Source organism: Daucus carota, chromosome 9, assembly GCF_001625215.2.
Source record: "Daucus carota subsp. sativus chromosome 9, DH1 v3.0, whole genome shotgun sequence".
Taxonomy (NCBI): domain Eukaryota; kingdom Viridiplantae; phylum Streptophyta; class Magnoliopsida; order Apiales; family Apiaceae; genus Daucus; species Daucus carota.
Window position 1 is genome coordinate 10,944,655 of NC_030389.2, and position 13,910 is coordinate 10,958,564.

A 13,910-nucleotide genomic window follows, 5' to 3' on the forward strand; every position below is an offset into this window, starting at 1 on the left:
ACAAGTATGGCAAAAGTGATACTTGAACTCCCGTGAACAACCCGCTACCAGAATTTGAAACTGAAAACTGAAAACTGAAAATTGGAGTTGCATCAATAGCACGTATAAATATTTTAAACATTTTTAACGAGCCTTATTGAAATATGTGCACGTGAATTCCATTTATAGTCCAATAGTGTTGTTACAATATGTGGAGATTATGAAATCGAAAGTAATTTTTGATGTTGAATATTTATATTTTGTTGATAGTTTTAAAACAAATATACTTCTCTCTCCCAATTTTCGGATATAATATTTGATTTGTCAATATTGTTTAATCATTATATTTCGTATCAGATATTGTGTTTTGTTATTTTGTATTCATGTTTAGCACTCTATTGGAGAAGTATATTTTAAATATAGCATCACTTTTAACACTAGATATGAATGACAAATACTATCCATCCGATTAATATCTGATCCGTTTCGACTGGATTTTATCATACTCAAAATTTCAGATTTGAATTTGAGTTTGGTGTTTTTTCTAAAATCCAAAATTATTCGGATAAGTTTTGAATTTGAATTTTATGATTCCGAATCTGACCTGAAAATTCAAAGCTCATTTCATCCGAAACGTGAATTCTTTAAATATCATACTATTATATGTTTACATATAATTATTTAATATACATATTATATTTATCTATTTCATTACATATCTACTTTTGATACATGTAAATTTGAATGAAACAGAGGTAGTATTGTTGTACTTGCTCTACTTCGCTTTGTAATGCACGTATGGCTTCTCATCTACTATCTCTCACTAACAAACTAATTATTTTTAATGCGAGCACTAACTAAACACCTATTAACCAAAATAAACATAATTTATCATAATTAATACTAGTGCAGTTTGTTGGTATATTGAACTTATATAAAACCCATAAAACGTATAATTACAACTATAAATTTATATTCTTACTAAAAGTCAACTGCATTTATTCATAATATCTCTGGATTTTCTTATTTATAATGATGCAATTTGGAAATCTTAAAAGCCGGTAAAAATGCAAACTGAAAGCAATTAAAACAGTGTTTGATTTTCTCATTCCGTTGACACAAGAAAAGTTTTGCACCTAAAGTTGGCTAACCCCATGTAATCTTTTCTTCTCAGTCTCTTCTCAATATCCATACCTCTCATCATCACAAACATTCCTTTACTTTGTCAATAATTTGGTCTCAATTTAACCATATAAATATTTGTGACTAGATAGCATATTCCAGACCCATACCATCTATCATAACATGAGAATGGCACCACAAAGCTACTTTATAATAGTATGTTTCATCATCATTTTTGCATGCTGTCCCTTGTGTTTAGTTTCATCACATTCTGATGATGGCCTTGACAAGTTCATTGAGAGCAAGAGGTACCAAGTGACCAAGCACCGGAGTTCCCTCAAGATTGTGAATGTCGATGATTTCGGGGCTAAAGGAGATGCAAGTGATGATTCAGAGGTAGGAGGGTTCAGTTGTTCAGGTTGGTTTTAGGTAAATGACAGATTCTGACCATGTTGTTGTCGTTGTTTTAGGCATTTCAGAAAGCATGGAAGGAAGCATGTTCTTCAGACAGAGCGGCATTTGTTGTTCCTTCCGGGAGAGTGTATCACCTTAAGCCTAATTCATTCCTAGGCCCATGCAGACCTCATCTCAGTATCATGGTAAGGGAAACTCATGTACACTTTGTACAAAATAAAATCTGTTTGTAACAGATTGCATTTGATATCTGCAGTTTCATACTATTAAACTTGTCATAAGTTTAGATGGTCAAATATTTTATTTAATAAGCATGAATGCTAATAAATTAAACTGTTGGCCAGATATGTTATTACAGTTTCTGATATACTCTGAGGGGTGTATTCGATTGAGATTTTAGTGGATTGTTTTTATTTATGGATTCTAATAGATTATATGTGATTCTGATTTTGCGCGGAATCTTGATAAAATGATAATAAATTAAACGGTTGGCCAGATATTCTATTATAGCATCTGATATACTCTAAATTTCAAGATTTATTATTTACATTTTTTTTTTTAAAATTTGTCTGCTATGGGATTGCAGATATATGGGACAATCAAAGCTTCTCCGCATCGTTCAGATTATAAGAAAAACACAAATGAATGGCTTGTTTTCCAGAATCTGACAGATGTAGTAGTAGGAGGTGGTGGAACAATCAATGGAAATGGAAGAAAGTGGTGGCTACATTCTTGCAAAATTAACAAAGCCTTTGTATGTAATAATATTTATCATCTTAAATAAATTTAAAAAAAAATTATTAGAAGGTCACTAATATACTTGTTTCTTTTACTTGTCCTGCAGCCTTGCACCCATGCACCAACGGTATGTTCCAACATAAATTCTTCAAATATTCAAATATAACACATGAAGTCTTGTTTAAGGAAGTTTGTTCCATTGATTTATCCGATATGTAGCATGATCTTTTTTTACGAAAGTAAAATTTGCTCTGTTTTCAGGCAGTAACGTTCGACGGGTGCAAGAATATGAAGGTGGACAATCTGAAGATTAGGAATGCACAGCAGATGCATCTTAGCTTTAAGGACTGTAACAATATAAAAGCCTATAATCTCAGAGTGATTGCGCCCCAGACCAGCCCCAACACTGATGGAATCCATATTACTGACACCAAGAACATTGAAATCTATAGTTCTGTTGTAAGAACAGGTGAACAATGATAATATTTCCTGCAGACGAATAAACAAATTAATGCAAATTGGATTCTATTTAGAGGAACTTTTTTCTTTTAAATTTGGAATAACTTTTCGGTACTTTTAATTTGTTGAAGGTGATGATTGTGTCTCGATAGTGAGTGGATCGAAGAACATTAAAATCATGGACTTGACATGCGGACCAGGTCATGGAATCAGGTTTATTTCCCTTGCTCAACTCATGTAATGGACTCATGTGATAAGTAATGTACTGAATTTCGGGCAAATGATTTAAGTATCAATTTTGTTTTCATTTTGAATGCTAGCATTGGAAGCTTAGGAAAAGGTAATTCTGTTGATCATGTTTCAAATGTACTGGTGGATGGAGCTAGACTATCAGGAACCACCAACGGCGTCAGGATTAAAACATGGCAGGTAAACGAGAAGTCGTTTATCATACGTGCCTATATACTAGCCTGGCTAATATGTCTCAGACAAGCGATAGTAGTTATATAACAGATTGTGTTCCATGATATTTGGTACAGGGGGGATCTGGATATGCAAGGAACATCAGATTTCAAAATATTGTAATGCACAATGTCAGCAACCCGATAATTATAGATCAAAATTACTGTGACAAGAACGGACCCTGCCCAGAACAGGTAACAGATTCGAACTCTCCTGAATCACTAAATACTAATTATATTATTAAATCAACAATCATAATTTTCAGAAAGTACAATTATAATAAATTAAACTAGTTTAACTTCATATGTAAAGTTTAGAGTTTAGCCTTTACAAATGGTCTTGTGTCTGACATATTATGTTCCACAAAAAAAAAAAACAGAAGTCGGCAGTACAAGTTGAAGATATCATATACCGGAACATCAAAGGGACGAGTGCATCAGAAGAAGCCATAAAACTGGACTGCAGCAAGAGTATCCCATGTCGAAGGATTTTGATGCAAAATATAGATCTTCGTCGCCTAGGAGAGGGGGACTCCGATGCCTCATGTGTCCATGTTGCAGGCCTATTGGAAAGAGACACCATATTCCCCCAATGTTGATCAAACTCAGCATATGTTCAGGGTTGTCTTAAGTGATACCGTCATATGCATAGTTAGTTTGCTAGGCACAGAAAAAAGATAGCATTTTTTCTCCTCAGTTAATATATTAATTTGGATACAGAAGTAATAAGTGATTTGTTTCATTACTTGGTCTTCTAATCATCAAATACAAATACAAACATATTGATCAGCTGTTTTGATGAATCGTCAGTCATAATTTGGTCTGCCATGTCGCGAGCATAATCGCTTATGCCTTGGAAGAACCAGGCGCAGAGCCAAGGCATAGCAAAGTGCTATAAATTCGACTCGTTTTCACTCCTAGTTTAAAAGGAAGGAAATAGACCTCATTGCCACCTGCGGATGTAATGTCAAGGAACTCATGGATCTAAATGCACTTGACTGGGAACTACTAAACAACAGCAATGAAACTTCCCTGGACTTGCTGCAGAGGGAAGCAGGAAACCAAATTAAAACCAGAACTGAAAAAAACCGACAAAAATTGAACCGCATAAAATCAAACCAAATCCAAATTGAAAATTAAAAAATGGAATCAATTAAGTGGTTGCGGTTTCAGATTTAGATTAATACTCAACTGAATCAATTATTAAAATAAATAAATGAATGTTACTTGTTTTGCAAAGATTGTTTTGTTTCTTTGTACTACGAATTGATGGAATTGCTTAAGAACTCTCTATGCTATATGATATATATGTCCTGTGTCAGCAACTCAGCATCTGATACGCTATTTTTGCGTTATTTTCCGTTATTGTATTATTATTATCCGTTATTGTTTTCTGGTATATGAGATGTTAAATCTCCGATATGCAATTATGTTTAGCTCTTTTCTGCTCATCTCTGCTTGTAACAGAGAGTCTAGTTATTATTAATATCAGTGAACCAATCAAACATTATCAATTAAAATTCGAGGAAAAGAATTTTTTTGGATATCTAGTTATTTCTTCTGGTATGATGTTTGACAAGCCTTGTGCCATTAATTTAATTAATCTGCTTGAACTATTTACTTTCCGCACTTTCAAAAATTTTGTTCCGTAAACATGGACGGTGGAACCTATATTTTTTAACAATATTTTACTTATTCAAATGAAAGTATACTTCTATATTTGCTTTTTACGGTTCTAAAACTGAAATCGAATCGAGATTTTTGAAATCAAAACCGATATGACGGTTTAGTTACGGTTTCGATTTTTAATATTAAAAATCAAAGGTTTGCGGTTTTAGAATAAAATTGCATCAATCGCACCGTGCTCTCCTCTAACTTGTACACTCTAGAGCTTAGCTAACTCTGTATACATACGAGAAAAGAATTCCTATATAAATTTTAATTAAGTTATTTAAAGTTATATGTAATCTGTGTTTGAAAGTTGGATGACATTTTTGTAATAATAGAATTCACTTCCTGTCTTTACAAAAATATCGAATAGCCTCAATTTTATATTGAAATATATCTTAACTTTAGAAATATCTGAAAGTGATATTAAGACTATCTTCTCTTTATAAAAGTTACGTCTCCTCAATTCAATTCCTGCTATTAGGTTGTAATAACAAATTGTTTTACAATTTTAAAGTCGTATGTTTTATATATATGAAAGTTTAACAAAATTTTCGTAATAATAGAATCCAGACCCTATATTTCCAAAATAACCTTAATTTTGTATTACAGTTTCTTGATTTTAGGTTATTATTTAAAGGTGATTTTAAGATCAGCAAACCCTATTACAAACACTGTTGTAAGCTATTATTTTATCATGAATGGTATCCTGACTTTCTTGCTTGATTATAGAAGGTGAATGTGGTAGTTGACATTTTATTGGCCGAAACTTCATCTCTATAACAAGAGTAATACAATACTAATGAGTTTGTGATGTTTAATTGATTATAAGACCACATTTAAATATCAGTAGCAACTTTGAACCACTATATGTTTCTGTCATATGAAATGCAAATGCTTGTAGCTCCTAATAACTACTAGTTTTTGACAGGGGTTCTTTCTACGTAATTTGTCGAAGTACTTCTTTTCCTTCGTACTAAGGGCTTCACAATTCGTAACTTGTAAAGCCCTTAACGATATTATTTTATTTTTTTTGTCAAATTTATTGTTTCACATGTAACACATATTTTTGTAGTAGCAACTGCTAACTTTTGGAACTGAGTCACTAAATCTCATACAATCATTAATAAAATATTTATAACTATTAAATAAAATAATTCGAAGCATCATCAAGCTCATTTTTCTAGTATAATACAAAATCACATAGCATAATACTAGTAAATTAAGTGACATCAATAGTATGTCACGTCAACCACCATGAGTTGGCAAGTCATATGGATAGTTAGTTAGAATACGTTGAGTATATAAAAGTTAGTTATAGACTAGTTTCAACTCTCTTGTTATATATTCAGGTCAACATATCATTGTAAAAGTAATGGTTTCCATTTCAATATAGTGAATATCTCAAAGTAAGCAGTTTACATTTCTTCAATAGCATATAACATCTTTTCATCGTGAAATTCAATATGGTATTAGAGATTTACGAGATTGATAAATAATTTCATAACAATTATGATCGGAGATTGCCATTTCTTTACACATTGCGCTGCATTCTATGTATAGTATTTCTTCTTTCATCTCAAAGTTTATCAATTCATATCGTTCTTGTTCCTTGTGATTTTCTCAAAATTTATACACAGTGTTCAATTCTTGATTTCATTCTCAAAATTTGATACTCATACTTTGTTCATTCTGATTTATTTTTATCTGAAATTAGTTGTTCCTAGAATGTCAATTGATTTTGAGTTTCATTCTATCATTTTGATATTTAATATCTTTATGGGAATTCTGCAACGAATCAATATTCGTCTAATGCTTCACATATCTCCTAGTGATGCCACAACAAATCAACTAGTTTTAGTGAAGTTTGACGGTAGTGGTTATGCGAACTGAAAGTACTCAAATGATGTTTATCTTGTTTCATAAAAATAATAAGGTTTTGTTAATGAAACAGTTGTGATACCTGATGTAAATTTAATTGAATATCATGCTCGAAAGAGATGCAATTCTTTAGTTATTTCTTAGACTTTTTTTAGACTCGATAAAAATATTGCTCGTAGTGTGTTGTTCCTTAAATCTACTAGAGATATTTGAAAGAATCTTGACGATCGTCTTGAATTTTTTTCTATCACACAATTCTGTTATCTTGAACAAATGTTAGCTGCAATTTCTCAAGGAAAACAAAGTGTTTCAGAGTTCTACAATACTATTAAGGCATTATGTGATAATTTGGATGATGTGTAGATCCTATACCTTAATGTGGTTGTGATAATTGTACTTGTGAGTTGAGTCTAAAAGCGCATCAAAAGGTCCAAAAATATAGGCTGCTACAGTTTCTACTAAAATTGAGTGACAACTATATTTTAGTTAGAGGTCATATCTTACTTATATTATCATTGCCTACAGTTGCTCAAGCATATAGAATGTTAATATTGGAAGAAAATCATAAGAAAATGTTTGGTTGTCAAACTGATAGTATGTTTTTTTTGCTGATAAAAGAACCACATATGGGAACAATAGTCATAACTCGTGTTTCAATGGTTACTTTGGAACTAATGGAGCTTAGGAAACTAGTTTTTCAACCAATGCTGGAAATTCTGGATAGGTTAATCTTGAAAACATGAAGCCAAAACCAAGATCTAATTACTATTGCACTCACTACAAAATACCAGGGCACAGTATTGGTAGATGTTTCAAGGTTCATGGCTTTCCTGCATGTTTTAAGCAAAAGGAAAGAAAGTTTGCAGGATTTGTAACCAATGTTGGGGAGACTTCAACTAATATTGGGACTAAAACTTCAACAACGTTGTCTAGATATCAATAAAAAGAATTGATCAATTTGTCATTCAATCACAACATCAGTAGCACTAGTTCTAATAGTTCAGATTATAGTCAAGCTCACTTGGCGGGTAAAACTTGCATCTTATCTATTCTTGATTGTACTTCGATTCTCGATAGTGTAGCTAAAGACCAAGTTTTACCAAACTTGGAGAATGTTCGGATTCACTTGGTTTTGATAATAACATAACAGTTAGTGCATTATGTAATATAATTAAATATTTGTAACTATCAACGGATAGCATGACACTGTAAGTATTCGTTGATAGGAGTCTTATCAACGGATAAGTATATTGTAACATGTCAAGTTTAGTTCATCTATCAACGGATAAAGTTGATACTTTTAGTGTATAAATTTAGTTACTCATTAACGGATATACTGAATAGGTTGGTGAATTGTAAATATCTTATACGTTGTAACTCTATAGAAGTAAAGGATGGTCAACTAATGAAGAAGCTAGAAGTAATCAATGGATGACACATATGATCTTCAACGGATGATATTGTAATACAATCAATAGATAAATGAACTCTCAACAGATGAAGGATCTTTCAACGGATAAACTCGATATCCGTTGATAGTGACTCACATAGGTTGATTACACATTCTTGGACATGGAAGCCTATTATAGAAACTAAAGAATATGTGAAAGCATATCAGTTTTATGCAAATACGTGGGATTAAGACAAACAAGTCAGTCAAAGATGAAGATAATTTAGAAGATTTTCATGGGACAGAGAATAAAGAAACAAAGCATTCTGAACACAGAAAATAGAGTTATTTTGTATTATAGTTTGCTTTGTAAAACTTAGGGTATATAACCAAGTTATAGCAGTACTTTGGAGATGTAAGAAAAAACTAGCATTTGAGAGTTCCTGACCAATGATAGAATATATTTTTATATATATTCTAAATGATTTTATTCTTATATTTAATTGTATTTTGCGTTGATTTGGATATTTATTTAATAGATTTTATTGTTTTATTGTAAGGGATAAAGAATTCCAAGTCGAGAAGGATTTGAAGATAAAATAGCTATTTTTTAGCTAAATTCTATTAAAATTCAGATTTTACTATGAGAATAAAATCATATAGAATATATATAAAAATATATTCTATCATTGGTCTAAAGTGCTGAAAATCCGCAGTTGTGTATTTGTAAAAATATCATAGTTTCTTGTGGAAAAACAATCCACCCGAAAATTTTAAATATCTTGTGCTAATACTAATTGATTGTTTAAAGTTTCAATAATATTCTATTGTTTTAGTAGAAAAAGAATCAAAAATCCTTGATTGTATTCAACCCCTTTTCTATAATCAATTATGCTAAGTTGTTGCAAAATAACAATATTTTACAACTTATACTCATATCATTGTATCACGATCCCAGATGGGAGACCAATTAAAGCAATGCATATAGGAACAATAGACTTAGGTAACACCGTCATTTTAAATAATGTATTACATGTGCCTGATTTTCAGTTTGGACTCATTTCTTTACACAAATTATGTAAAGATTTGTAGTGTTAATTAATCTTCAACAATGATTCTTACTTTTTACATGTCATCTCTAAAAAAACAGCCAATGCATGTTGGTAAATCGAGCTTCTATATACTGCTTTATTGCTACAACTGAGGTTGAGCTGTGACATTTAAGGTTGGGACACATACCTTATTGTTAGTTGAACTACCACTACCATCATGTGATCTCAAGACTAGTGACTTATAACCACGATAGCCATTGTTCTTAGCTAAAATTGATAACGTAAGTCTTCATTAACAACGAACCCTAAATATCACATCAAACATGATAATCTAGTTGAGCAAAGTCAAATAATTAAACCCAACATTTAAAATTCTAGCTAAACCTATACAAACACATATGTAGATATCTAACCCCTCAACACACACACAAACAGATATATGTATGTATTTATATATATATAGAGAAAATTTCTATGGAGACTGAATTTTGTGGAGGATGGAGAGACTTAATCACAGCCATCCATTTCTAACACATCCAAGGGCTAATGTTATTTGTCCTGCACATTCGTTTTCTCTACCTATCATGTCCTGCACTTCTAAATCGGTGAACAACAAACCGTACTTCTAAATCCCGCATAACATAAAAAAATAATTTCATATTAATGGTGTTCAATCACCGAGATCCTAACAAATAAAAATAATAATTGCATACAAAACAAAGATGTAGTTGGACATTGTTATGATTGGCAATTTGTTGCAAGACAAAACAACAATTACATATATCACAAATATGCGAGACAAATTATTAATATTACATTACTAGAAATGCAAGACAAGAATAATGTATATTATAAAGATAGTTTTGAATTAAAACTAAAACAAGAAATGCAGGACAAGAATATTAATAATACATTACTAGAAATGCAGGATAAGAATAGTGTAAATTATTAATATTACATTACTGAAAATGCAGGACAAGAAATGCAGGACAAAGAATATTTAATCATGTCCATTAATTATCAGATTTTTTTAACGGTAGATCTTGTGGTCTCTAAGGACTCCAAGGGATTTGGTCTCCATTGAGCCCAACTCATATATATAGAGATACATATATACATATATACATAAAAATCCAATACATAACTCAATCAAACATATATACACATAGATTCACATATATTAAATTAGAGAGATTTGAAATCAAAACATATCGAATTAGCGAGAGAAAAACATAGATTAGAAGTTCAAGGTGGAACGGAGGGTACAGTATACTGTAAAATAGCAAATTAGGCTAGATTCGAGTCGTTTAGAATTTAAATGAGTTTGACCTAACACCGACAGACAAATAGTCATTTAAATAATTTACAGTAAACACAGTACTAAAATTTTTAAACTCTGACGTATTAAAATTACTGACCAAAAGAGCAATTAATAATTAAGGTGGTCGGAGTTTTGCTCATGAAAGAGCTCGGTTCCAATTAATGAAGAAATAAATCCCAATTTCTAAAATCCGTAATCCTAAGATCAACTTCTTAACCTGGTTGTTCAAGTGAGAATATCCAACATTACAAAATAGCAACATGTAACACCAAGATCAACTTTTTAACCTAACTCTAATATCACTTGTTGGATCGGACAACACATATTACCTTCACGTTATTATAATAATGTCTTCTCTGAGTCATGGCCAATCCGCACGAACTTTTTTGAGAATCCTCCCAAAAAACCTCATTTTTAAAACACGTCTTTTTTTTATCTTTATAATATCGGACTTGGATTGATAGACACTCTACATTGAAGTGATCGGCCATTTTGTACGATCGATATATAATTAGCAAATGCTCTAATGTGACGGGCCAGAATTATTTGCCTCAAATATAATTATATTGGTATTTGTATATATAGTGTGTCCATAGACACACCGACAACTATTCCCTCCGTCCCTCTCAATTCTTAACAATGGGGGACGGGGGCGTGGCACGGACTTTAATGCTCTTATAAAGTATAGTTCTATAACTTTTTTCACAAATTTTATTTTTCCGAAAAATTTTTATTCAGAAAAAGAAAATTTTAGAAAAAAGTTATAAAACTATGTTTTATAGATGCGTTAAAATGCGTGTCGAGCAGTGAAAAAGAAATGTTAAGAAATGAAAAGGACAGAGGGAGTAGACATACTTTCTACTCTAAGGAAGATTTTTTATTAGTAATTTTTTTATATATTTAAGATGACCATCATTATTAATCTCTGAGATTGAATGGGAGTTAAAAGAAACTTTTCATCTAATTAAAAGTGATTATTAGTATACTCTCACACACATGAAAATAAATCTGTAATAATATAAATGCATGCAGCAGGAAAGATCCTTGCAGTGATGATTACATATTAGGCATGAGGGCCAAACCCATTAGTACGACATTTGTCTTCTACTGTAGTTGGTCATGGTGGGTGAACTTTAGGGATTCTCGGTATACTGTTGCCCCATATTTGACCTAGTGGCCATTATTACTTAACTAGCATACTTAGGTGAGACACTAACTATTATTGAGGGTTCAGTCTTTGTATTTTATTAATAAAATTTAGGTTGTTAGGGTTCAATTTTTAGGCTCACACAAGCTAGCAGCTAGCTAGGTGTATGAAATTATGAAATTGCCAGTTGATCAAGTCAAAACGAACTCCTTCCTCAGTGCTGGTAGGCTCGTTAGCAATGATCTCATTGCATAACCACGTCTATGTATATTACTACTGCTATATATGCGTATAGACAGTATAGTCACCGTTGCCAATAATTTAAAGCAAGTCCAAGATATCACAACCTGAAAAATAGTGTAGAGAACTATTCCGTCTAAAACCTTAAAGTGTTACAGGAGGCCTGGAGGAAGTGGCTCGAACTCGAGACCTCAGCAGACCAGACCAGAGTTCTGATACCATGTTAACTAAATATATGTTTAAAATATAGAGAAGTAGAGAGAAGCGGAGGAATGAAATAAATAGAAGAAATCTATTTATATAATAATTCCTGAATGATGCCCAGTCACAAAGTCCACCTCACTCTTTAAAAGCCACGTAAAATCCACGTAAATGCCACGTAAAATCCAGCTCATTGGTTACTATAAATATGTAATCTCATAATTTCAGCCTCAATTTGTGCTTCCTATTCTTTGGATGTTATGACACAATTAATTCGTGTTGAATGGCTGTCATTTTTGGTATGTATCCTATTTTTTCTTTCCTTCCTTACAATCATTCCAGCTTTTATTTTTAATTGTCTTAACTAATATGTAAAGCATTGATTGTTTTTCAAAATCAAATCAATTCTTATCATCTATTTTAAAAACTCAAATTCATCGGTATCTCTCTCATCTTTTTTATTTTTCTCCTCCGGTTTCAAGTATGTTAATTGAATAATTAGTATAACTTGCACGGGAAGTTTACTAATTGTAACAGACTTTATTTTACTTATTTTGATTCTTTTAATTGATTTCATATGTGTGTGTATATCCATATATTTGCGTATCTATAATTGTAATTAATTACTTCCAATTTCTCATTGATTAAATATGGGAAGACATCCTAAGCACTCTGAAAATTTTATTGTCCGATGTTGCATGAAAAATTAAAAATTCAAAAATTGAATTATCTCTTAAATTGTTGATCATCTTATCTTAAAATATTTAAAATTATAATATATTTATGAAAATTTCAAACAATAATTTTCTTATCTTTATACATTTAATTTATTTCACATCTACATATATATATTTTTGTATATTTACCTATTTTTAATTGTAATTTTTTTGCTTATCTCTTTCGAATTAAATTTGTAAAGACTTCCTAAGTACTTAAAAGATTTTTGTATGATATTGCATTAAGAAATTAAATAGATTGAAAGAGTGATTACCTCTTAAACTACTAATCGTCTTTTCTTAAAATATTTAAAAATAAAGTAAAGTTAAAATATTTTCATAAGATTATATTAAAAAGAATAAGGTATTAATGCACGAATAAATATGTTATACTTTAAAAAATTATGATTTGACTATTATTTTGTTAAATTTATTTATGTGTTATTGTTTTCTTCATTATTTTATTTTTTTAGTTTTAATAAAGTAATTCTTATATATAAAAAATGTGAGATGCGTCATTATATATGTTTTACTCTCTTATTTTTTATTTTAAAATAAATATGAAATTAGTTCAAAATTATATACTAAAGCACTAACAGAGCGTCGCAATAGTAGGGTATGTGAAGCATCATTTAGTTGATATTTAAGCATGCTCAATCAGCTGCATAATCAATGCTTTTTATATACTTAATTGGTTTGAATTTTTTTAATTTTATTTGAAAAATAATATCTTTTGAGGATCAGAAATTGTAAGCAATTTAGAAGGCACATGTGGTCAATATTTAGCTCTGGTTGATTATATGCATGATTGGTTCTTCAGAATGGGAATGGAGTGAATTTCATTCGATTCTTTCCATTACCATCTAAAAATTCGTAAAATTGGAATCATATGGTTGTCTCTCTTCAATTTTAGATTCAAATTTCCTTGATTATAGCTTTCGTTAAACAATAGAATGACAAGAATTAAAACAACGATTTTATGTATTCTAATTTGTTTGATTGATTTCATATCTATGTATATGTATATGTCTATATATCCATATATTTGGTAGAGAGTGGATATATATATTATGCTAATTTGTTTGATTGATTTCATATCTATGTATATATGTATATGTCTA

At 30.8% G+C, this 13,910-nt stretch overlaps 1 protein-coding gene across 1 annotated transcript; it reads left to right on the plus strand.

The window, feature by feature from the left end:
• Nucleotides 1–1,151: 1,151 nt before the first annotated feature.
• Nucleotides 1,152–3,918, plus strand: LOC108202010 (polygalacturonase-like). Its single transcript, XM_017370368.2, has 9 exons — nucleotides 1,152–1,497; nucleotides 1,572–1,700; nucleotides 2,102–2,269; nucleotides 2,360–2,380; nucleotides 2,515–2,722; nucleotides 2,844–2,925; nucleotides 3,033–3,141; nucleotides 3,252–3,368; nucleotides 3,554–3,918. Exons 1-9 carry the CDS (start codon nucleotides 1,285–1,287, stop codon nucleotides 3,770–3,772), a joined length of 1,266 nt encoding a protein of 421 aa, XP_017225857.1. The 5' UTR covers nucleotides 1,152–1,284; the 3' UTR covers nucleotides 3,773–3,918.
• Nucleotides 3,919–13,910: the final 9,992 nt, after the last annotated feature.

Excerpts from the sequence above, each read along its gene's own strand:
- LOC108202010 (XM_017370368.2), top strand. The coding sequence starts at position 1,285 with ATGAGAATGGCACCACAAAGCTACTTTATAATAGTATGTTTCATCATC. Across the intron at positions 1,498-1,571 it reads ATGCAAGTGATGATTCAGAG|GCATTTCAGAAAGCATGGAA; the intron begins GTAGGAGGGTTC and ends TCGTTGTTTTAG. Across the intron at positions 2,381-2,514 it reads CTTGCACCCATGCACCAACG|GCAGTAACGTTCGACGGGTG; the intron begins GTATGTTCCAAC and ends CTCTGTTTTCAG.